General features: G+C 37.7%; 1 protein-coding gene across 7 annotated transcripts in view; it reads right to left on the reverse strand.

The window, feature by feature from the left end:
• Positions 1-26,352, reverse strand: part of MSH3 (mutS homolog 3) — a 244,522-nt gene that overhangs the window by 20,570 nt on the left and 197,600 nt on the right. For all 7 annotated transcript variants that reach the window (XM_054252616.2, XM_078365272.1, XM_054252613.2 and 4 more), the window contains one exon: positions 94-280. In XM_054252616.2, coding sequence (XP_054108591.2) covers positions 94-280 — 187 coding nt within the window. The remainder of the gene's footprint in view (positions 1-93; positions 281-26,352) is intronic.

A 26,352-nucleotide genomic window follows, 5' to 3' on the forward strand; every position in this document is an offset into this window, starting at 1 on the left:
CATCACAAAAAAATGTATCTATACAATTATGACTGTCATTTAAAAATAATTTAAAAATTAATTTCTTTTAAATACAGGTTACAGGATACTTACATCTCTGATGAAATACTCAAGTGTAGCATAGGCAATAGCAATTCCATCATGGGTGCTCGTCCCTCTTCCTAATTCATCCAAGATAACCAAGGACTGTGATGTTGCTTTTCTGATTATTTCTGCTGTGTCAGTCAGTTCTTCCATAAATGTACTCCGTCCTTTATATATATTGTCTGCAGCACCCATCCTATGAGCAAGAGGAAAACACCTTGAATTTCCTTTTAACTTTCTTATTGGGAAGCCAAACATTATTTTATAAACAATAAATATAAAAGATCACTAGGAATCTATATATTGAGCCAATAATAGCTGAAATTACATTAAACAAAAGAAAATACTTGGATGTAAAGAGTGTCTAACATCAAACTGTACTTTGTAGGAACATTGTGGATAGAATTTGAGGTATTGCACAGAACTCCTAAAAAGTACGGAAATGTTTGATCCTGCTTATTTTTCACCAATAATTCCAAATCAAAGTTTTGGTATTCACAGGACAAAACAATGCTTCTTTGTGTTTCTATGTTTAAAAATCCATGATGTTGTACAAAGATCCTGTATAATTAAAGGTTTTTTTCAGTGTTTCTTTAAGGATTCCACACTGATATTAAAGTACTACATATAACACAATTTATTTATATACAACTTTTTACTGGAACTAGAATGCTAGATGTTTGATCCTTGGACAGCAGCTAATACAGATTCCTGAAGTGGATTTTATGAAACAGTTCATACAGATGTCAATAAATAGGTCCAAAAGATTTAAATTTCTTTTCTGTAAGACTTCTCAGAGCCTTTAGCATGGAACTACACATTGTGCATTTCTCTTTTTTTTTTCTTTGAGATAGGGTTTCACTCCCAGTGCCCAGGCTGGATGGAGTGCAGTGGCACACTCTCGGCTCACTATAACTTCAGCTTTCTGGGCTCACCTCCAGCCTCAGCCTCCCAAGTAACTGGAACTACAGGCGTACACCACCACATCCTGCTAATTTTTTTTTTAAAGTAGAGATGGGGTTTCACCATTTGGCCAGGCTGGTCTTGAACTCCTGGCCTCAAGTGATCTGCCCACCCTGGCCTCCCCAAGTGCTGGGATTACAGGAATGAACCAGTGCACCCAGCCAATGCATTTCTTAGAGACAGATCTAGTACACAGCTTTTCTTTAACTGTTTTAACCAGGGTCCCCGAAATGTCTTCCAGAGGACCTTGTAGCAATAATGTCTTCCAGAACACATTTGGGAAAACACATACATAATGCAAAAGGAACTGAAAAAAAGAAAAGGAATCATTAGGTAATAGTGTCATGCAGTTATTTGCAAAAGTGAGAATTCAGGTTTTTTCACCCAGTAGCCAGCTTTGTGAATGCTGGTAACCACTTCTTAGCAAAATCCCTTCATTGATTTAGTTTTGTTGCAATAATTCACAAAATAGGACACATACTTCACACTTGACCTACAGCACCATAATGTATCTTTCATTTCCCAAGAAATTCACGGTAAAACTGCAGTTAACCAGCTATGTTGCTGAAGTCCTATAAGGACAGGGGGATGGAATGTGATGTCTGTACATGAGCAGAGCCTTAGAACTGTTCCAGTAACCAGCGGCATTGAGAAACTTGAATTAACTCCATCTATGATGGAGTTAATAAAAAGGTTTTACTCAAAGTCCTGTCAATTTTATCCATTTAAAAAGCAACAGGCCAGGTGAGGTGGCTCGTATCTGTAATCCCAGCACTTTGGGAGGCCAAGGTGGACGGACCACTTGAGATCAGGAGTTCAAGAGGAGCCTGGCCAACATGGTGAAACCCTGTCTCTATTAAAAATACAAAGATGAGCTGGGCGTGGTGGTGCACACCATAGTCCCAGCTACTCAGGAGGCTGAGGCAAGAGAATTGCTTGAACCCAGGATGCGGAGGTTGCAGTGAGCTGAGATCATGCCACTGCACTCCAGCCTGGCAACAGAGCGAGACTCTGTCTCAAAAAAAAAACCAAAAACAAAAATAAAAACTAATGAATACAAAGCATAATTTCTGAAATGTTGCTACATTAGGAACATTCTGGCTACATTTTTAAAGTTCAAATACTGGTATTTACCTCAATTTTCAATGTTTCCTTTACCAATATTTCCTTTTCCCCTACCACAAAACAAAATGATGACACTTTCATATCTCTAAAACCACTCAGAATTCTTCATAATCACAATGTTTCACCCTATTTACCTCTGTTTGCCTTTATTCCTGGCAGGTTGCAAGCTAACAAAAAGAAATCTTTGGCTGGTAACAGAACATTCTGATGAAGGAAGAAAATATTTGGGAGGGGTGGGTCTTTAATTTTTAGAAATTAGAAATTAGGATAATACATAAGCACTGGATACAGTTTTTTTTTTTTTCCTTTTTTGAGACAGGATTTTGCTCTGTTACCCAGGCTGGAGTGTGGTGGCATGACAACAGCTCACTGCAGCCTCCACAACCAGGCTCAAGCAAGTGCCCACCTCAGTCTCCTGAATATCTGGGACCACTGACACGTGCCACCATGCCCAGCTAATTTTTAAATGTTTTGTAAAGGCAAGGTCTCACTATGTTGTCTGGGCTGGTCTTGAACTCCTGGGTTCAAGTGATCCTCCTGCCTCAGCCTCCCAAAGAACTGAGATTACACGCATGAGCCACTATGCCTGGCTGTATGCAGTTTTAATACAGTAGATTAAGTATTATACTTAAGTGCTTTCTAAAACAGTAAAGTAACAGAGTGAATGTGAAGACATGAGATTTGGGAGGGGCCGGGGTGGAACAATATGGTTTGCCTCTGTGTCCCCACCCAAATTTCATCTTGTAGCTCCCATAATTCCCACATGTTGTGGGAGGGACCTGGTGGGAGATGACTGAATCATGGGGGCGGGACTTTCCTGTGCTGTTCTTGTGATAGTGAATGGGTTTCATGAGATATGATGGTTTTAAAAATAGGAGGTTCTCTGCACAATCTCTCTCTTTGCCTGCTGCCATCCACGTAAGATGAGCCTTGCTTTCCCTTGCCTTCTGCCATGATTGTAAGGCCTCCTCAGCCACATGAAACTGTAAGTCCAATAATCCTTTCTTTTTTAAATTGCCGAGTCTTGGGTATGTCTTTATCAGCAGTGTGAAAATGGACTCATTCAACTGGAAAGAATTAAAACAAACAAAACCTCTATTTGGTATCCTTAAGGAGATTAAGAACATGACAGACTTAAAACGAGAGCAGTCTATGAAGAAATAAACAACTAGAAAACAAGAAATCTTGGAAATTAAAAATATGATCACCGAAAAAAATTACTGTATGGGTGGAATTAAAATTAGATGCTGTATAGGACCAAGCTTTCATTTTATTTTATTATGTTTTTTGAAACAGGGTCCTGGCTCTGTCACCCAGGCTGCAGTACAGTGGCATGAACACAGCTAACTGCAGCCTCAACATTCCTGTACTGAGATGATCCTCCCACCTAAGCCTCCTGGGAAACTAGGACTACAGGCATGCCTAATTTTTTATTTTTTGTACCTTTAGTAAAGACAGGGTTTCATCATGTTGCCCAGGCTGGTCTCGACACCTGGGCTCAAGTGATTCACCAGCCTCAGCCTCCCAAAGTGCTAGGATTGCAGGGATGAGCCACTGTGCCTCATCTAGATCAAGTTTTTAAACGTGAATGATAAATTCAAAGAAATTTCTGAGAACAGCAAATAGAAAGACCATGAAATGTAAAGTACAAACAAACAGTTTTAAAACATAGAGGCCCTGTCCCAACAGTTGAAAGCCCATCAAATAGGAAGTGCAGAAGATATAAACAACAGAGGTAATGAAATGAAGTAACTTAAGAAAACGCCCCTATGCTAAAATAAGACATGCATCTTCATGTGGGAAGGTTCCACAAAATGCTGAGCAAGATTAGTTAAGGAAAGATTTACATTTAAACATTCTGCTGAAAATTTTATAAGGATTAGAAAAAATTATAAATACTTCACAGAAAGAAAAAAACACATCATTAAGCAAGGCATGAGAATCAGACTCTTACTGACTTTTTATCTACATTGAATGTAATACTGGAAGATAATAGGAGCAATGTCTTTAAATTTAAAATCTGGATATTTATATTCATCTAAACTTTCAAAGCAAACATGAAGATAAAATAAAGTTGTTTGAGGCTTTCTAAAGCTAAAAAATTTTGCCACCATGAGCCCTACATGAAGAAAAGTACTCAGAGACAGACTCAAGAAAGAACATTCCGTCAGGTTCAGTGGCTCACGCCTCTAATCCCAGCACTTTGGGAGGCTGAGGCAGGCAGATCATTTGAGATCAGGAGTTTGAGACCAGCCTGGCCAACATGGCAAAACCCTATCTCTACTAAAAATACAAAATTATTCAGGTGTGGTGGTGTGTGTCTATAATCTCAGCTACTCAGGAGGCTGAGGCAGGAGAATCGCTTGAGTCTGGGAGGCGGAGGTTGCAGTGAGTCGGGATCGTGCCATTGCACTCCAGCCTAGGCAATGGAGCAAGACAGAAAAAAAAAAAAAATTAATCGGGTGTGGTGGTGAGCGTCTCTAATCCCAGCTACTTGGGAGGCTGAGGCATGAGAACTGCTTGAACCTGAGAGGCAGATTTTGCAGTGAGCTGAGATTATGCCATTGTACTGCAGGCTGGGAGAGAAAGAATATTAGACGGGAGTACCTAGAAGATTCCCCTTTTATCAACAAAGTTTAGTATCTTAGAATGATATACATATATATGTAGCTCTAAGGAGAATATACATGTAACATGTGGTCATAATTCATTCTATTTTTAATAAACTAGTCTACGAAAAAGCACAAGACATTATACACCAGTAATAATAAATGTCAGAGACCTTTTCAAGGTAAAAACTGTTTTACAAACTGAAGCTGAGAAGAAAGGCTCATGAATTGATAAAAAAGTGTCTTCATATTTTATAGCAAAAGGTCTACATTGTCTAAAGCTGTTAATCTAAACCAGGGTTAAAAGATTTTATAGGAATATAATGTTAACTACCAGAACAAAATCAGGTACCACTCAGTGGTTGCCTCTAGTGAGCAGGGCTGGGGTGGGTAGGCAGGAGTTGGAAGGAGATGGGAATCTCTTAGTTTTCAGTTTCGTGCTCTCTGATTTGCTTTAGTTTCTTCCTACCATGACAGTCACTGCTTCTGCAATTACAACTTCTGAAAGTATTTTATTATGTCACTTTTATTAAAAACTACATGTGTAAAAAATACATATAGAAGGCTATCAATATGTTTAGAGTAGTCATCTCTGGGTAGGAGGATTAGTCATTTGGTGCCCCTTTCATATCCCTCAAGCACCTAGCAAACATCTGACACAAAGATGGAAATGGATAAATGGACATTAAATGAAAGCAACACTATCAAGCCTTCTTTCCCAATTCCAGTGGATTAAAATATACAGAAAATATGGTTCTAGGACAGCTATAAAATTTTATGCTGCTTAAGTATTATTTTCATTACTATCATTCGGATACCCTTAAGAATCAGTTCAAAAAATACAGAAAGCCCATATATACAGCATGAATACACATACACACATAAGTAGCAAATTCAGTTTTGTTGGCTTGTTTGTTTTTGAGACAGAGTCTTGCTCTGTCTCCCGGGCTGGAGTACAGTGGAACAATTTCAGCTCACTGCAACCTTCACCTCCCAGGTTCAAGTGATTCTCATGCCTCAGCCTCCCAAGCAGCTGGGACTACAGGTGTACTTTTTTGTATTCTTAGTAGAGACAGGGTTTCACTATGTTGACCACGCTGGTCTTAAACTCATGGCCACAAGTGATCCTCCCGCCTCAGCCTCCCAATTTGTTGGGATTACAGGCATGAGCCATCACGTCTGCACAATTTAGAGCTAAAACATCAAATCACATCTTATATAATAGAGACATTCAGAGAGATTGAGTATTGTCACTAGAAATTTGCAAATTCTTATTTTAGGGTTAAGGCCTTGAACTTTTTTATATATCTATTTCTTGGCATTAAAAAATTAGCTGTCACACTAAAAAAGAAGTTTCTAGTCTACAAGATGGAGTGAAAAAAATTTATAAATATCATAATTAAAAATTATGTCACATAGCTAAATATGGTAGAAACAGCAGTAACTGGCGTAAAGAGGTCATCACTCTAGTCCTGGCTTAGCCACTAAGTACTATGAGATCTTAGCCACTTCGGGTAACTTTTCTATGTGGTTGTAGCTTCGTTGTCTGTAAAAAGATGAGGTTGATTAAAAAAAAAAAATCTTCTACTCAAGTCTAATGATTTTTCATGAATGTGTTAATCCCTGCTCACAATGATATAGAAAAAGTCCATTAGATTAAGTTTTAAACCCTTACTCAAGAGCAAAAACTGATTTAATATAGGCAAATCATTTAACAGAAAACTTTTCAATTAGTTATTTTTCATGGTAGCTGAGACTCAAATGTGATAACATATGTGAGCAATTTTCCTGTATCTTGGGCACTTACTGAAGTGTTTTATCTGCATTATCTCATTCTGTCCTGATACCACCATTGTGAGATGTAGATCTCTATCCCCATTTACAAATGAGGAGACTGACCATGGGGAAAGGATTCAAACCTGGCTTGGTCTGATGTCAGAGTCTACACTCTGGTCACTTGGATTTGGAGTATGCTCTACTGTACTTTAAGAGGCTGAAAAGTACCTGTGGTGGACATGCTCTATAGTGATCTCAACCATTTCCACTTTCCGGTATTTACCGCCTTGTGTAATTTCCTCCTCTTTCTGTAAGTGGGACTTGTAACTTGCTTTGACCCATCAGACTATGGCAAAGGTGATGGGATATTAATTTCATGATTATATGATGTTGTGTGTTTTACCAGTCAACTAGCGCTACAGACTTTCTCCCTAGCTGGCTTTGAAGAAGTTCAATGTTGTGAAGGGCCATGTGATCTGCAAGCATCCTCTAGGAGCTGAGAGCAGTCCCCAGTCTACAGCTGGCAAGCAGCTGAGGACCTCAGAACCACAACCTCAAGGAAATGAATTCTGCCAACAACCTGGGTAATCCCAAAAGTGGGTTCATCTCTAGTCCTGCCTCCAGGTAAGAACTCCACCTTGACCAATACCTTGACCACAGCCCCAGCTAAACTATGTCTGGGGATCATGAACCACAGAAATGTTGATATAATAAATGAGTGTTGCTCAAGCTCCTAAATTTGTGATAATTTGTTAAACAGCTCAGAAAACTAATACAGTATCTTTGTTCTATAAATATGAAAATGAGAATTCTGCGTTTTCTTACATTTTTCTACCTCCTTTAAGATTCAATACCCGGTCCCCAGTTGTTGTTGTTTTTAGACAGGGTCTGGCTCTGTTGCCCAGGCTGGAGATCTTGGCTCATTGTAGCCTTGACCTCCCAGGTTCACACAAGCTCCCACCTCAGCCTCCTGAGTAGCTGGGACCACTGGCATGTACCACCATGCCTGGCTAATTTTCATATTTTTGGTAGAGATGGGCTTTTGCCACATTTCCTAGTCTGGTCTTGAACTTGTGAGCTCAAGTGATCCTCCTGCCTCAGCGCCCCCAAAGTGCTGAGATTACAGGCATGAGCCACCATGCCTGGCTCCCATCCCTAGTATTCTTGCAAACTAGTTTCACTAGTTTACACTCTTTGGTCGAAGCTGTTTCAATAGGCTAGTTTTTCTCTCCACCTTCACTTTTACTAACAGCTAATTTATCTTCTACCTCCATATTTTAAAATCAATGGAGTCATTTTGATTCCTATGCTTAAAAACTTACAATGTTTTGCTAATGCCTGGAAAATAAAACTCAAAATTCCTAGCATGCTTTTCAAGAGCTCTGTGTGCTCTGGTCCTACATCTTTCTCCAATCTCCTCTCCTTGTGCACAACACAGGATCCCATGTCACCATCAAAACAATTTACCCTCATCATCCGTAACACATAGCATGTACTTTTAAAAAATAACAGCTTTATTAAGATATAAGTGACATAGCATAAAATTCATCCTTTTAGAGGGTATACAACTGGCCCTCTGTATCTGCATCCGCAGATTCAATCAACTGTGGATCGAAAATATTCAATAAAAATAAAAAAATAATACAAATGTTAAAAACAATATAGTATAGCAACTGTTTACATAGCACTTTCATTATACTAGGTATTATACGTAAGCTAGAGATGATTTAAAGTATTGAGGAGGATGTGCACAGGTTATATGTAAATATGCCATTTTATATCAGGAACATGATCATGTGCAGATTTTTGTATTGGGGAGGCCTGAAACCAGCCCCAGCAGATACTGAGGCAAAACTGTAATTCAGAGTTTTTTGTTTTTAGTGTATTCAAAGAGCTGATGTCACACACCTTTATCCCTCTGTGTGTTCCCATGGTTCCATCAGCCTGGAATCATCTTTGCCCCTCTCTTTCTGTGGACCAGAAGCCTTATCTTCCTTAAGCTGCTTCTGTGTAGCTGTCCCTGATTCCCCTCCCATAGAAGTGACCAGAAGAGCTTTCTCTTGTTATCTTCCTAGAAGTCAGTGTTCTCTGAGAACAGGCCTCACTGATTTACCTTTGTAGTCCCCTCAAATGTTAGGCTGCGTGTCTTGTACATGAGATGTTCGATACATGTTGAAATGAATGACTTGTTTCCAGAATTGTAATACAACTTACTCTACTCACATTACTCAAGCGTTAACAATTTTGTGAATGTCCAAAATTAAAGTTTAAAATAAAAAGAACTGACTGACCAAGGAGCAAAAGGATTTAAATTTATATGTTCCTCTGTGCTTCCACATAGATTAGGGTATCTTTGTATACAATTGCTGAGTTTATTCATAAAAACTTTAAAAATTTTTATAAATCATAAAATTATATATAATTCTAAGAAATATGACAGAAACTTAATTTTTAACAACAGAAACTTCTTTTTGTTGTTTTCATGGAAAGCTTATCATGGTAATATAACTGGTTGTATTAAACACTGGGACACAACCTCCACAGTATTTATTCACACACACACACACACCCTTTTTTTTTTTTTTTTTTTTTGAGACAGAGTCTTGCTCTGTTGCCCAGGCTGGAGTGCAGTGGCACAATCTCAGCTCAGGGCAACCTCCGCCTCCCAGGGTCAAGTAATTCTCATGCCTCAGCCCCCCGCGTCGTAGCTGGGACTACAGGCACGTACCACCACACCCAGCTGATTCTTGTTTTTTAGTAGAGACAGGGTTTCACCATGTTGGCCAGGCTGGTCTCAAACTCCTGAACTCAAGTGTTTCACCCACCTCAGCCTCCCAAACTGCTAGGATTACATGCATGAGCCACTGCACCCGGCCTCATATTTTCTTCTTAGTTAAAAACTCTCAATTAAAAAAACCCACAAAACTCCAAAGTTTATTTTTCACAATGACCTAATTAGTGTAAAAATGCCTTGCCTATAATGGTAAGGCCAAACCTGTGCTAATGAAGTATTCTTTAAAAAAATGCTATTGCTCTTTTTAATTTTTTTTTACCTTCTGCTTGTCCCATCTGTCTTTGCTAATACCTTCCCTCCCCACAAGTCTAACAAATCTTCAGCCTGCCTTAGTTTGAGATTTTGTCACTGGTGACTACACACTTGTTGTAGTTGCTTCTGATGCTGTTCGAATCAAAGCCCAAACGGTCTCTCAGTCATCTTTTATCAAGGGTCTTTGTTCTTACCAAACCTTTCCTACAGGACGGTCTGACCTAGACAAGCTATAAACAACAAAAGGCAATTGCTCTAGAAAGAGCTACTTACCTTCTCCTACATTTTATTTTTCTGTCCTCACATTCTCTATACAGAATTTGGCCATTTTTCTCTCTAATGGTTCTTCACTTTTGACAGAAGAGAAGAGCTGCCTGATGGCAAATTCTTTGCCATCTTCGGGTTAAGAGAAAGCATTTTGAGAAAGTCTTGGTGCTAGACAAGTTCTCAGTAATCACTGTATACTCTTATTTTACAGATGAGGTAAGACATTTCAGAGGTCAAGTCACTTCCCCAAGGTGACAGGGCTGATATGTGGCAGATAAGAGACAAATACTCAGGTCTTCTGGTTTCTGGCCTGGAGATTTTTGAGTTACCCCTATGTGCCTCATGGTGTTACAGGGTTTCCTTCTTAAGAAGGACAGGCCAATGCTCAGGAGCTCTTGGACATACTTTTATTGGCCAATGGTCCTGACTCTACTACTAGGTCAGAGGTTTTAAAATATCTTTTTAGCTGTTAAATCCTTTGTTCAAACAATATTTTTATTTTATTATTTTTAGGTATTATTTTTATTTTAAATAAAATATGTTTTATATTTAAAACATAACTAGAGCTTGAATATCAAAATTATTAAGTAGAGGCAATGATTATTTCTGTTATAATAGGATTCTTTGACATATTTCAAGTGCTTTTAAAAATCATAATAAATAGGCCAGGCATGGTGGCTCACGCCTATAATCCCAGTACTTCGGGAGGCCAAGGCAGGCGGATCACAAAGTCAGCAGTTTGAGAACAGCCTGGCCAACATGGTGAAAGCTCATCTCTACTAAAATTAAAAAATTAGCCAGGTGTGGTGGTGTGCACCTGTAATCCCAGCTACTTCTGAGGCTGAGGCAGGAGAATCGCTTAAGCCCGGGAGGCAGAGGTTGCAGTGAGCCGAGATCGTGCCACTGCACTCCAGTCTAGGAAATAGAGCAAGACTCTGTCTCAAAAAAAAATTATGATAAGTATATCATAAAATTTACCAATTTAGCATTTTTTGGGTATACAGTTCAGTGGTTTTAACATCCACAGTGTTGTGTAGCCATTATTATTTTCCATTTGCAGCACTTGTAAAAAAAATTTAAAATAGATTTTTAATACTAAGATATATAACATTTTATAAGAAAATTCACTCTGCAGTTTAGATATAATGAATGATGTTCGCTCTGGTTAAGAACCCAGCACTATTAGGCCCCTTATCCGGAGGTGGCTCTGTGGGACTCTAGCACCCAGGAGGGCAGTTTGAAGGCCACTGCATTAGAAGCCAACACATTTTCTATTACAATTCTATTTTTCTGTAGCACCTGATGGTAAAGCAGCAATGCTGCCCAGTACACACTAAAGAAATACTGGCTCATGAACCAGTCATCAAGGCTACTGGGGAAATCCATATTTATAATTGTGGGAACTGTTTATTGATAAATGTATTTTCTGTTTATTTCCTTTAAGAAATATACAATTTATTTATTCTAGTTTGATTACTATTTATTCTAGTTTGAATAACATCTTATTATAACAAATAAATACCTGGCTTTATCTCACAATTCAATTCTTATTTTCTCAGTGATCCAGAATCTTTGGATACCATTCTCTTATCTTATTATTCTGCTATGTTGTATATATCTCAGTCAAGGGCCTAAAATGGCTGAGCACGGCGGCTCACGCCTAAAATAAGTTTTTGAAACAAGGCAATATATACATTAACAAAAAAGTTTGGCTGGGTGCGGTGGCTCACACCTATAATCCCAACACTTTGGGAGGCCAAGGCGGACGGAACATGAGGTCAAGAGATTGAGACCATTCTGGCTAAGATGGTAAAACCCCGTCTCTACTAAAAATACAAAAATTAGCTGGGCATGGTGGTGTATGCCTGTAGTCCCAGCTACTCAGGAGGCTGAGGCAGGAGAATTGCTTGAACCTGGGAGGTGGAGGTTGCAATGGGCCAAGTTCGTGCCACTGCACTCCAGCCTGGCAACAGAGTGAGACTCTGTATCAAAAAAACAAAACAAAACAAAAAAACTCCAAAAAAGTTTCTAGCTTTTTATTAAATCAACAATCATTTATAAGACATACTATACTAGACAATGATCCTTCAATTTTTCAGATTTTAAAATATGTTAGAGATTTAGGGAATTCCACAGCATATGTAATTATTATCATGCTGTATTTCCAGTAAAATGTAGTAAAAAATGAAAAGTGCATTCTTTAGGTTTTACCTTAGTTTGTTCTGAGTAGACAGAAGGTTACAGTTATGTGATTAAGGAAAAAAAATCACTCTGATATTTTTAGGAGTGGCAGTGGACTAATCTTCCTAATCCCCCTACTCCCCTCCTCTCCTACAACCCTTATATAGGTCAATACAGCTTAATAAAGCATTAATGGAAAAAATAAATTACTACTTTTTTGAGTCAAAACACTTTCATGGAAATTTGAAAAAAAGTTTCTTTAATGAGATCTTAATATTTTGAGACAATATTCTAGATGTTTCTCAATTAGGCAAATGGAGTGGGCTTCTGTCCCTTCAAATCACAATTTCTGGGCCTTTGCAAGGAAAATGCTAGTATAAGGGAGAAATATTGCAATTAGGAAGAGAGGATTTTTTCATATTAAATGATAACTAGAGCTTAAATATTATAATTATTAAGTAGAGGCAATGATTATTTCTACAATAGAATTCCTTGACATACTTCAAGTGCTTTTAAAAATTATCATCATATGTTTCATATCTATATATATAGATATATAGATAAAAAATAAAATTTACCATTTTAGCATTTCTTAGGTACACAATTCAGTGGTATTAACATCCACAATGTTGTGTAGCCATCACTACTTTCCATTTGCAGAACTTTTTTTTTTTTTTAAGATGAAGTCTCATTCTGTTTCCCAGGCTAGGGTGCAGCAGCACAATCTTAGCTCACTGCAACCTCTGCCTCCCAGGTTCAAGCGATTCGCTTGCCTCAGCCTCTTGAGTAGCTGGGATTGCAGGCATGCACCACCACCCCTGGCTAATTTTTGTACTTTTACTAGAGACAGAGTTTTGCCATGCTGGTCAGCCAGGTCCTGAACACCTGACTTCAGGTTATCTGCCCACCTGGCCTCCCAGAGTGCTGGGATTACAGGCATGAGCCACCACTCCGGGCTTCCATCTGTAGAACTTTTTCGTCAGAAACAGAAACACTGTATTCATTAAAAGTAACTCTTTACTCTCCCCTTTTCCCCATCCGGGAAAACCTCTATTCTATTTTCTGTCTCTATGAATGTACCTATTCTAGGTATCTCATATAAGTGGAATGTAGATTTATCCTCTAAGTGCTTTGTATGGGAGGGATTTTAATGTTCGTTTATTTTGTGTGTTTTCTGAAACTGAAGATGTTCCCATTCACTTCAAGTTGCTAAAAACTTTGCAGAACTCTGTCCAAAATGGATGTCTAAGTCTAAGCTTTTTGGTTTTTGTTTTGTTTTGTTTTCTTTTTTGTATATTTCATACATTTTACAAAAGATAACTAATCTCCTAACTAACAAAGTACTCTAACTTTTAAGAATGATGATACAAGAAATTTTTTTTTTTTTTTGAGATAGAGTTTCACTCTTGTTACCCAGGCTGGAGTGCAATGGCACGATCTTGGCTCACTGCAACTTCCGCCTCCTGGGTTCAGGCAATTCTCCTGCCTCTGCATCCTGAGTAGCTGGGATTACAGGCACGCACCACCATGCCCAGCTAATTTTTTGTATTTTTAGTAGAGACGGGGTTTCACCATGTTGACCAGGATGGTCTCGATCTCTTGACCTTGTGATCCACCCGCCTTGGCCTCCCAAAGTGCTGGGATTACAGGCGTGAGCCACCGCGCCTGGCGATAAAAGGAATTTTTAAAAACTCGAAAAACTAAAGTCCAAGTAGAGGAAAGACTTCAAGAGAATACCAATTACTAAAAGATATGTAGGCACCATGCGGCATATAAAAGGCATAAAAAGTGTGAATTAGTAAATCTGTCTTGTATTTAATTAAACATAAACATTAACTCAGAAATGGAATGAAATTACAAATCATTTACCACTACATGTGTGCATTTAAAAAAAGCCTGGAAGGCCATCTACCTAAATAATGATAATCTCCAGGTGGTGGAATTACAAGTGATTTAAAAATTTTTCTTTTGAGTTTTAAATTTTACATAATGAACATGCATTACTTGCATAATTAGAAAAACAAATGTTATTTTTAAAAATCACAAATGATACATTTAAGAATTATATTGTATCATTCTGTTAAGACAAGGCAGAAATAACTAGCCTTCTTCTAGCAATATGAAAAAAATTTATTAGCATGAGTAAAATTACAGACAATCCCTGACTTATTATTTTTAAATTTTGTAAGAAGCTTTTTGGAATATTAAATGCATTTTTGATTTATAATATTTTTGACTTATGATGGATTTATAGAGCATAGTCCAATTTTAACTTGAAAAACATCTGTATTATAATAGAAAAAAATTTTTCTCTAATATATCCTTTCTTCTAATGGTTGCAACAGGATCACACACAGTATTTAAAGTTTATTTAGAAAAGTTATAATACTAAACTGTACATATAATCAAGCAAAAACCACTATAGCAATTTTTCAGTTTCCATGGGAACACTGATGAGAATCAAGAGAACAATCCAGCAAAGTTCTAAAGTTCTACTGGCTTACATGATACAGTGTTCACTGGAACTGTCTATAAAGTATGTGTAGGACACTTATGAAGGACACAGGCATTTTCCTCCAAAGAAAATCCACACTGTTCTGACTTGGCAACTCATCCTCTAACATAGCTGTGGGAAAATCCCAAGAACTGCAAAGGAAAATAATTAACTGAGCAAATGCTTTTACTCAACCTTAACTATAGCTAGGAAAACCACAGATAATTAAGGTTGCCAAAGGAAGATAAGATTAATGAGTCCTCATGAATAAGATTAATCAGATGAATTAATAAGACAAATACAGGGGAACCCAATATAACCAGAGAATGCATCCTTGTAATTGCACACATTATAACCTCATGCAAGACAAAATCTCTCTCTGATCTTCAGTTTTTCTTCCTATAAAATGTTAGAAATTAAAATGGAAACAATGGCTCCTAAATTTGTGCATCAGTCACTTATAGAGATTATTAAAAATAAGAGTTCAAGGGCAAACCAAAAATTACAGGAAAGTAAATTAAATCTGAAGTAAGCAGAAGACAATAATGAGATTAGAGCAGAAATCAATGAAATTAGAAATAGAAAATCAATAGAGAAAAATCAATAACACAAAAGCTAATTCTTCGTAAAGATAAAGAAAATTGATAAGCTTCTAGCCTGGCTAAGAAAAACAGAGGGAGGATACAAATTACGAATATTAAAAACAAAAGAGGAGACATCACAACAGAGCTCATGGGCATTAGAAAGATAAAAGAATATTTTAAACAGTGGTATGCCCAGAAATTTTATATCCTAGATGAAAAAGACTGATTCCTTGAAAGACACAATCTGTCAAAACTCACACAAAAAGAAAGAGACAATCTGAGTAGGCCTGTATCTATTAAAGAAATTGAATCAATAATTATTAACCTTCTAAAACAGAAAACACCAGGCACAAATGGCTTCACTGGTGAATTCTATCAAACATTAAAGGAAGAAATTAAACCAAATCTCTAAAATCTCTTTCAAGAAATAGAAAGGAATTTCTTATAATGCCTTTGTCTGGTTTTGATATTAAGGTATTTTTCTTTGTCTTATAATGCCAGACAAAAGCATTATAAGAAAACTACAGGCCAATATTTCTCATGAACATAGATGCAAAAATCCTTAATAAAACTAGCAAAATGAATCCAACAATGTATAAAAAATTCTCTACAATCTATTTCAGAGAATAGAAACAGAGGGAATACTTCGTTACACATTTTAAAAGGCCATCATTACCTTACTACCAAAACCAGACATTATAGGAATTATGGAAAGGCATTATAAGAAAACTACAGGCCAGTATCTCTCATGAACATAGATGCAAAAATCCTCAGTAAAACATTAGCAAAATGAATCCAACAATGTATAAAAAGACAAATAGACCATAACCAAGTAGGACTCATCCTAAGTGTGCAATATTCATTCAACATTTGAACACCAGTTAACATAATCCATCACAAGTGGCTAAAGAAGAAAAATCATACGATCATATCAACAGATGCACAGAAAGCATTTGACAAAATCCAACACCGATTCATGATAAAAACTCTCAGTAAATTAAGAAAAGAGCACTTCCTCAATTTGATAAGGAATATCCACAAGAAAACCTATAGCTAATATCATACTTAATGGTAAGAAACTTGAAGCTTCCCCAACTGGGATCAGCAACAATGAGAAGTTGTCACCTCTTACCACTCCTTTTCAACACTGTAGTAGAAGTACTAGTTAAGCAATGTGGGAAGTAGAAAAGTTCCTTTTTAGAGTTTCCTTTCATGTTAAAGTGTGCTAATAACTTTGTTAAGCCATATCCTATGAGGCTGTTAAACATGCCATGCTTAGAGGCATGTAGTACATTCTATTCCTTTGTACTTTAACCAAGATATCTGTGCTGGATGTGCTCACAGGCATGTCCCAGCTCTCCATTGCTTTTACCTGTTTAGAAAAGTTTTAAGTTATTAGCCAATCAGGTTTTAGTTTAGATTGTGAGGTCTGGCTCCAGCCAACAGAGATCAGACACAGCAGTAAGGATGACCCCAAACGCATAAGGGATAAATTTGTGTGTTTTCCTTTGTTCACCGTACCCTCATGGCATGATGGCTAGTGAGGGTACCCTTCCTGCAGTCCAGGAAGTAAAAAGTACGTTGCTGAAAGATCCTTTGTCTCTGTGCTAATATTTCTTTGTGGCACCAAGCATCTATTTCCAACATGCAATAAGACAGGAAAAGGAAATAAAAAATGCTTTGGTTCAAATTTTGTCCCTTCTGAAACTCAAGTTGAAATTTAATCTCCAATGTATGAGTATTAAGAGGTGGGGCATTTAAGAGATGATTGGGTAATGAGGGCTCTGTCATTCATGGATTAATACCAAGCAAAATCTGGGATCAGAGCCAGAATCAGGACAGAGAGCCCTAATGCTGTAATGCCTTGTGGAGTAGTGAGAACAAAACCCTGCTGAAATCTCAGAACTGTAGAACTGCCAGCATTCAGCTCCAGCCTAGGAAAGCTGCAGGCACTTGACTCTGATGTGTGAGAACTGATGCCTGGGTGAGCCCAGGAAAGCTTAGGTGGTGGGACTGCCTGAGGCCTTGGGATTGAATCCCCACACCAGTCTATCTAGGAAGCAAGACATGGAACCAATGAAGATTATTCTGGAGCCTCAAGGCTTAGTTTTTCCTTTGGGTGTTAGACTTCTTTGGGACCTGTTACTCTTTTCTTCTTGCCTATCTCTCCCTTATGAAATGAGAATGTCTTATACCTGTCCCACCATTTATTTTGAACCTAGATAACTTGTTCGATTTCACAGGCTCACAGCTGTACCTCAAGACAAATTGTCCCTTGAGCATTACTCACATCTGATTCAGATGAGACTCTAGACTTTGGGGCTATTAAAATGGAATTAACGTATTTGTATATGAGAATGACACAGAATTGTGGGGGGCAGGGGCAGAATGCTGTGGTTTGAACATATGTCCCCTCTAAAACTCACATTGGAATTGAATTTCCAACATAACAGGATTAAGAGGTGGGGCCTTTAAGAGGTAACTGGGTCATCAGGGCTTTGTCCTCATGAATGGATTAATCCATTTGTGGATTAATGGATTAAGGGGTAATGAATTAATAGGTTATCATGGGAGTGGGTTAGTTTCACTTGATTGGGTCTGTTGTAAAAGCCAGTTTGATTTTCTCTAGTAAGCCCCCTTGCCATGTCATACCTTCTGCCATTTTATGAGGCAGTAAGAAGGCCCATACCAGATGTGGCCCCTTGACCTTGGACTTCCCAGTCTACAGAACTGTAATAAATTTACTTTGTTTATAAATTACCCAATGAGCCCTCATGTAAACTATGGACTTTGGGTGGTAATAATGTGCCAATGTAGGTTAACCAGTTGTAAGAAAGGTAGCATTCCGGTGGGGGATGTTGAAAATGGGGGAGGCTATGTAGGGGCAGTCACGGGGGTATATGGGCACTCTATATACCGTCCTCTTAGTTTTGGTGTAAGCCTAAAACTGCTCTAAAAAAAATAGTGTCTAAAGGTCTCCTTCGTCATACCTACTACAACAGTATCTATCTCCAGGGGATCTTCAATCAGATTTGCCCAGGATTTGCATTTAAAACCAAACCAAACCAAACCAAACCTTCAGGTGACTTTGAGGCAGCTAATTAAAGGACCAAGCATTCAATTCATAAAACCATTTCCCATCAAAAAGATGAAATAAGATAACTAGTGTTTGCTAGACACAGCCACAGGAGCTAAAGAAAGCACAGAGACATTCATAAGACAACATTTCTAACGGCAATAAAATCCTAACAACTTTTATCCTGTGGATTGTAGTACTGGTATGTTCAACTGGTTAGAAGATATGGAACTGATTCAAGATGTTTTCTTTCTGTCCATAAAAAAATATATTTTGTGTAGAGTACAAATACTCCACAGTAGGTGCTCAATAAATATTTTCTGAATTATACTAAGTTAGGCAAACAAATCAGTTACTAAGCACTCGAATGCTTATTACCTTCCCATTCCCTTTCAAGATAAACACACTCATGCCACTCTGAGTATGCGGCATTCCCTGAAGCTGGGTGGCAGAAGGGGGAGTTTATGTAAGTACCACAGCATGAAAATTATTAACTATGGGCCACTTCGAGAAATATCTCTTTTCACCAATGTTTAATAGAAATAGATTACGCTGAGAGAAGAGGCCAATTGTCTTGTTTTTTTCAAACTGTTTTCTAATGAGACTTAATAATTCATCGTTTTTCTAAAACTTAATTACTGAGTCTAAAAGGCTAGATAAGATTTAAGTTTATATTCATCAAGATAATAAACAGATCTTATCTTGGTGATACATTCAAGGCTGTTAATGATCCTTGGAAATATGGGTCTAGAAATATTTCACTGATGAGTACATATATACTCACTCAATACACAGATACACAGATAAATCAATTAGAGCCAAATATATGTGTTTGCCAAAAAACAAATTGGCAAATTCTACTTTTTAAAAAAATTTGCTTCTTATTCAGGAAAAGATTAGTGTGAGGTTATAATATTCAGATAAAAGATTCCTAACCTCCTGTCTGTTTACAGCTTTTCATCCATTTGCTACTTCTTACAATACACTGTATGGCACATAGTAGGCACTCAATGCATATGGAATCTACAGATTTCAACCTAGTGTTCTAAATGGCCAATTGATAATACAATCAATTTGGGGATAAAGCTTGGAGCTAAATCTTATGCAAATATCTAATTCTGCTAGATTTTAATATTTTTCCATTGACGACAAAGAGCATTTGAAGTGATTTAGGACAACATAGTCTAATGAAAGAATTACAATATATATGATATTAAGATTACAAGCCATATAGTAGATTGTTACATTTGAGTTTAGCAGAAGCTTTTAAAATGCGAATTCTTGTGTACCGCCTTGGAGATTCCAATTAAAAAGATGTGTGAAAGGGCTTAGGAAGCAGCATTTTCAACTACCATCCCTAAGATTCTGATGCAGCTGTTCTAAGAATGACGCTAGAGAAACACTCCTATATAAGAAAAGGGGAAAACCAAACCAAATCTGTTTAGCTCTTGCTGTCTTGGCAGCCAAGACAAAAAGGAATTAAAGAAGCAGCAGCCACTGGCTGATAGCAGGAAGCCTGGGAGTTTGTCAGTAAAGGCCAATAAATTGCTTCAAATCTTTTTGTAAACAGGCACAGCATGCACATGGAGAGAAAAAATGTCCCTAGCATTAACAAAAAATAATTTACCAGATGGCATTTCATGTAAAGGACATTAAGTAATAAAAATGAAAATGTTCTTACAAGCAATTTTGGAGAATATCAAACGAGTATTTCTTATTCTAATCTATTTTAAGCATGAGAACAAACTTTTAAACACTGGTGGTGGGATTCTGAGCTGGTACAGCCTCCTTGGAGAACATGAAAGATGCTTGTTCCTTACAATCCAGCAATTCCACTCCTAGATACTATATCCTAGATTGAGAAAAACTCCTTGTGTGTACTAGGAGTTGAGTATGAGACAAGTAATAAATATGACTGATTAGATTAGCAAAAAATTGGCATCAAGAAAAATGAGTGAATAGTAATATATTCATACAATAGACTATCATAATTAGGGAAAAATTTAATGAACTAAAAGTATATGTACCCATATGGATGAATTTTGTAAATATAACACTGAGGGGGGAAAATCACTTACAGAAGAATATAGTGTGATACACTGTGTATAAAGTTTAAAAGCACATCAAATACTTCAATGTACTCTTTCAAAAAACATATCAATGAGTGAAACTATAGAGAAATGCATGGGATGGATGCCAAAGTCAAGGACAACCTTTTAATTACTATGGATGGGGTAGAGGGCAATGGGATTAGGGAGGATTAGAGGTTCGATCGTATTGTAATGTTTTATTTCTTTAGTAGGGTGGAAGGTGCATGGAGGATTATTATATGTCTGAATTATTTCATAAAAAATAAATGAAAGTTACAAGGGCATAATATCAATCTACATTCTAGGGATATAACTTAATGTGGTCCATGCAGATTCCTTTCCAGTGGTAACAACAGGATGATGGGGGACTGCAGGGGAATGGATAGGGAACATGTCCCATATACTAGAGGGCAGTCTGTCCCAGATGGAGCTCTCAGAGGTTAAGGAGATCAAGGAGTATCTGTACTTCAGATACACTGCCGCCATTAAAAAGAGCAAGACTAATCTGTATAAACTGATAGGGTAATATGTCTCCCCCATATTAGGAAACAAAAGCAAGTTATACAATAGTGAGGTTTAGTATGAAACCATTTTAGAAAAGATACATACTTGTAGACTTGTGAAACATGCTAGGCCTGGGGAGAATGGAGTGTTTTGGTTTCACTTCATGCCCTAGTACACTGTTATTTTTCATAATAAGCGTCTATTGTTTTCATTATTCAACACCTGATTTCTCCAGCAAGGGCTTGGGGAAGTGCATCCACACTTGGTTTCACTTTAACATCATCTGGGACACTTTTTTAAAATGTGACTTCTAGACCCTGCCCCAGTCCAACTTAAAATTTCTGGAGGTAGGGTTCAGGCATCAGTATTTATTTTAAAGCTCTGTGAAAAAAAACCTGAATGTGCATTGAGGGTTAAGAGTGCTATATGAGCAGTGTTTTTATTATGAAAATGAAATACATGAAAATGAAATACATCTTTCCCCAGACAAAATGCCATCAACTCCTAAAGGAAGAAAAACTAGGGTTACTTATAGGCTGGGAAAAACTTTGTGGAAAAGTAAATAGGGTCTGATATACTGAAGTGCCCAGAATGGTCTAAAAACCCCAAATTCCATGTCCCTGGGTAGGGAGAAGAAATTTGCCCCCCACAAAGAAGTTACCGGACTGACCATGTAAGCATTTCAACCCTGGTTTCAACCCTGGTGAATCTAACGATTATGTGCCTTGGGGTTGCTCTTCTTGAGGAATATCTTTGTGATGTTCTCTGTATTACCTGGGGTTGAATATTGTACTGCTTTGCTAGATTCGGAAAGTTTTCCTGAATAATATCCTGAAGGGTATTTTCCAGCTTGGATTCATTTTCTTGGTCATATTAAGGCACACCTATCAAACATAAATTAGGTCTTTTCACATAGACCCATATTTCTTGGAGACTTTGTTCATTCCTTTTTATCCTTTTTTCTCTATTCTTGTCTTCTCCTTTTATTTTATTAAGTAGGTCTTCGACCTCTGATATCCTTTCTTTTGCTTGATCAATTCGGCTATTCAAACTTGTGCATATTTCGCTAAGTTTTTGTGTTGTGTTTTTCAACTCCATTAGTTCATTTATATTCCTCTCTATATTGTCTATTCTTGTTAGCATTTCATCAAACCTTTTTTCAAAGTTCTTAGTTTCTTTACACTGGGTTAGAACAAGTTCTTTTAACTCCCAGAAGTTTCTTATCATCCACCTTCTGAAGCCTACTCTGTTAATGGCACACGGTCCTTCTCCATCAGGGCTTGTTCCGTTGCTGATGAGGAACTGTAATCCCCTGTAGAGGGAGAGGGGTTATGATTTTGGGTGTATTCTCAGCCTTTTTAGGCTGGTTTCTTCCCTTTGTTATAAATTTATCCATCTGTCGTCTTTACAATTACCACCATTCTAGTTGGGTTTCTGAGTGGACGCCCAGTTTATTGATTCCCAGCACTGGAATCTGAGCAACCCACTGCGCCGGCCAAAACAGCAGTGATAAGACTGATGGTGCTCTTCTGCCTGGGAATCTCCTCCTGTTTACTCTGCACGAAGAGCTGCCGCGCCAAGGTGCCGGCAAAACCGCTGCGCCGGCCACAAGAGTCGCACTGGCGACCCGTGGGGCCCCTCCACTGGGAATCTTCTGGTCCGTGAGCGATGAAAATTCGTCTGAAAGTGTGGCGTCTCCTCCCGTTTTCTGTGCTTTCACTGGGAGCTACAATCCCGAACTGTTAGCGATCAGCCATCTTGGATTGTTGTTCAGCATTTCACCAGATTCCTATAAAACATCTCATTTAGCCAAGGCGGTTGGATCATGAGGTCAGGAGTTCAAGACCAGCCTGGCCAAGATGTTGAAACCCCATCTCTACTAAAAATACAAAAAGCTGGGTGCAGTGGCAGGTGCCTGTAATTCCAGCTACACAGGAGTCTGAGGCAGGAGAATTGCTTGAACCCAGGGGGTGGAGGTTGCAGTGAGCTGAGATCATGCCACTGTACTCCAGCCTGGGCCACAGAGTGAGACTCCATATCAAAAAAATAAAAACAAAACAAAACAAAACAAAAAACCTGATTTTGACCAATACTGGTAATTTGTGAGGGTAGGGAGGTTGTACTTTTATTACACACATTTATTTTAGAAATTAAAAAATTTATATAAGAAAAATCACCATAAATCCATGTCCCCCATAGTATTTTAGAATAAGCTTTCTATCTAGATGGCTTTCTCTGCATATATTTATATATACAATTACTCACACAAAAGTAGAATGAATGCCAGGCTTTGTAACTGGCTCTTTTTCATATATTACAACAAGCATCTCTTTCCATATAACACTACCCACCAGGACCAAGTCACTGCAAAGTATATCCCTAAGTAGCTAAAAAAACTGATATGTTTGATGGAGTTAATTGAGAATAAATCCTACTTTGAGAGGATGAATCCTACTATGAATGAATCTTACTATGGGAGAGAATGAGATTGAGAATGAATCCTACACTACGCTGAAACAACAGATTTGGTACTGGCAAAGTTTAAAGCTTGGTGTTCTTTCACACAGTGTCTGGCAATTGGGCCAGCTCCTTAAGGCTGTTCCTGGGTCATGAGATAGAGGCATGTTTCAGCATGGAGGAGGATGTGCAACTTCCATGAGACCACCTTCCATACCAGCCACTTCCTGAGGAACAGGAGGAGATGTACTGCCATCATCCCGTTTTGTGCGGGTGGTGCCTCTAGGTTCCTGGATTCTCACCTCTGTTACGGCAACAGTGTTCCAAGAGGGAAAGTGTCAGGGAGATTAGATTTGGTCAAGTTCTTTCAATGAGAGTAACTAGGAGCACTTCATAGTGATTTCACATCCTTTTAAAGCTTATTCTCAAATCAACCTTGTGAAGTCAGTATTAACAAACTTTTTGTTTTATAGATGCAAAAACTGATGGTAAGTTTAGAAAAGGGAGTACTATCCTCACACATATATAAAGACAGATTTTTAAATCTAAAATACTAATGGCACAGAATCTGTAAGAAAAAAACCTAAATACTGGGTACCTACTATGTGCCTGGCATTTTCAAGTACTTTATTTAATTCTCACAATAATACATGAGGGTAAGCGGCATCATCTCCATTTTACAGGTGAAAAACTGAGACACTGCGAAGCAGTGATTTGGAAAAGGTCACACAGTTGTTAAAAGGGAAAAGCAAGATTTATACTCAAGTATAACATATCTGATTCTTTTGACTAAGGCACAGCACTTCTCTCAGGGTTCTAGAAGGATGAAGTAACTTGTACATGGTCAGGACACTAGGGAACTTGTACATAATCCTGAGTTTTCTAGATCTAAAGTCTCTATTCTTTCCCATACACAACCTGTTTAGTGACATTTTGCAGCTATTTAATATTAGCAAGAGATCTAAGAATCCTACTGACCCATCAAAAACTGTGTAAAGTCTAGGATTTTACTCTACTTAAAAGCTAACAAGTTAGCCTAATACCATTGGTTTCATAGATGCTGGCAGAAGACACAAGACCATTGTGTCAGAGACAAAGGATTTTATTACTCATGCATTAGCCTCCAAGTCCTGTGAGGGTGATGTACCATGGATGCTGTGCATACAGCAAGGGAGGCGAGCTTCCTCTTTAAGGGGAGAATTACCTTATCCCTCCAGGTTGTTTGCTGCAAGCACAATCCTGACAAATAAGAAGTGGCCCATGTAAAGAGTAATCAGGGACTTTCTTGGATACTCAGTAAGAATATGCAGGGACACAGAGCCTATGGTAGACTGCTTCTATAAACATGACCTGAAGGTCGATAAACTAACAGCTACTCAAATGGCAGAGCACAGAAAAATGTCCCATATTTCAGTATTTAAATCTCCATAATCTGCATATTTCTTTTTAAACTGGCTTATGTGATTACTTATTATTTAATACTTTAAAGTTGTGGTCAATTTTGAAATATGGGATCAGTATTTCTGGGTATGTTTCAGACTAATGAAAACTTCCAGGAAGAAGTGAAAACAATGTAATACAAATGTGAAAATAATTTCATTTCTGATTGACTTTAATTTATATTACTATCTATAATTACTGCCATCCTGAGTGGGGTAGGTGATACACAATGGAGTACAGTTCTTTCCCTTAATAGTGTACAAATAGTATGACGGCATGGAATAATCAGTTATGAACTAAGACAGATACTAAAATAAGACACTGAAATAACTGAGTCCAAATAAATAGGGCATTAGGAGTTCACAGTAAATAGATCACGGTGAAAGGAAATGGTCAGAGTAACTGTCACAGAGATGGGACTTAGAATTATAACTAACATTACTGAGGAACTTCTGTATGTCAGGTTCTAGATTGTTTTATGTGCATTATTTAAACTATACAACACCACCCTGGAATATAAGTATCATGATTAGCCCATCTAATAGAGAAAGAGGCAGGTTAAGAGAGTTGAATTGCTGGCACAGTCTAATATTCAGATTTGCCTGAGACTTCCCACTTTAGGGACTAGCGTCCAAATTGAGCAACTAAGCTTAACCCGGACCTTCATAAAGTACAAATCTCCTCTTACTCAGCATCACAAAGGTGCACTGGTGCACAGAGTGTTCTCAGGACAGACTAATGCCCTTGACACTGGAAGTTTTGCTCTTTACCTTTGTATTAATAATTTATTCTGCCTCATACCTAAACTTAAGTGTTTCTTTATAAAGCCAAATCTTACACAGAAATTTAATGACTTTTTGACTCCCGTGGCAAATCTTAGTTAAGCTCCAATATACTATTTTAGATGGTGTTTGAATCACAAGGGGATGCTTCAGTCAGATTCCGGAAATCTGGACTAAGAAACAAAGCTATGTCAACACATCTTATTATTTATATTAAAATTTTTATCATCAGTTTCTCTACAAATATTTACTGTATTTTTACTTAGTACTCGAAATGGGGAATAAAAGCTATGCAGATTAAGCACAATTTCTGTCTTAGTGGAACCTGTGATCCAGAATAACATAACTAAACATTTGTTTCCTAAACTCTAACCAAAGGGATCCAATAAAAACTTGTCTATGTGATACTACCCAATATATTCTTCTAGCTGATTTTATTACTAAAAGGTTGTTGTCTAACACAATAAAATTTTTTTAAGTTGCCTTCTTAACTAATTGGTTTATTTGGTTTTCTGGGCACTGTGAACTCTTTAATTGAAGGAGTTTGCTTTGTGGAAACCTTTGAACCAGATTTGTGGCTTATCCACAGCAGTGTTAGTCAGTGATACTTTAATTATCAGTTGTGGCTCCATTTTAAGCCCTTATCCTTATTTATTCACTTATGCTATTTTGAATTTTCTGCAAGCTGCCTCATTCCTTTCTAGAAGATGGTAGGATAAACATGAATGATGAATGAATGAATGAGCAAGCAAATAAACACATATACACATACACTTCTCTAGCATTGTATGATCTTACCAAATTGTAAAGATTTGCTTCTCCATCTCCCTTACTGCACTTGACCTCCATGAAGACAGGTAAATGATCTTATTCA

This window comes from Callithrix jacchus, chromosome 2 (assembly GCF_049354715.1).
Source record: "Callithrix jacchus isolate 240 chromosome 2, calJac240_pri, whole genome shotgun sequence".
Taxonomy (NCBI): Eukaryota; Metazoa; Chordata; class Mammalia; order Primates; family Cebidae; genus Callithrix; species Callithrix jacchus.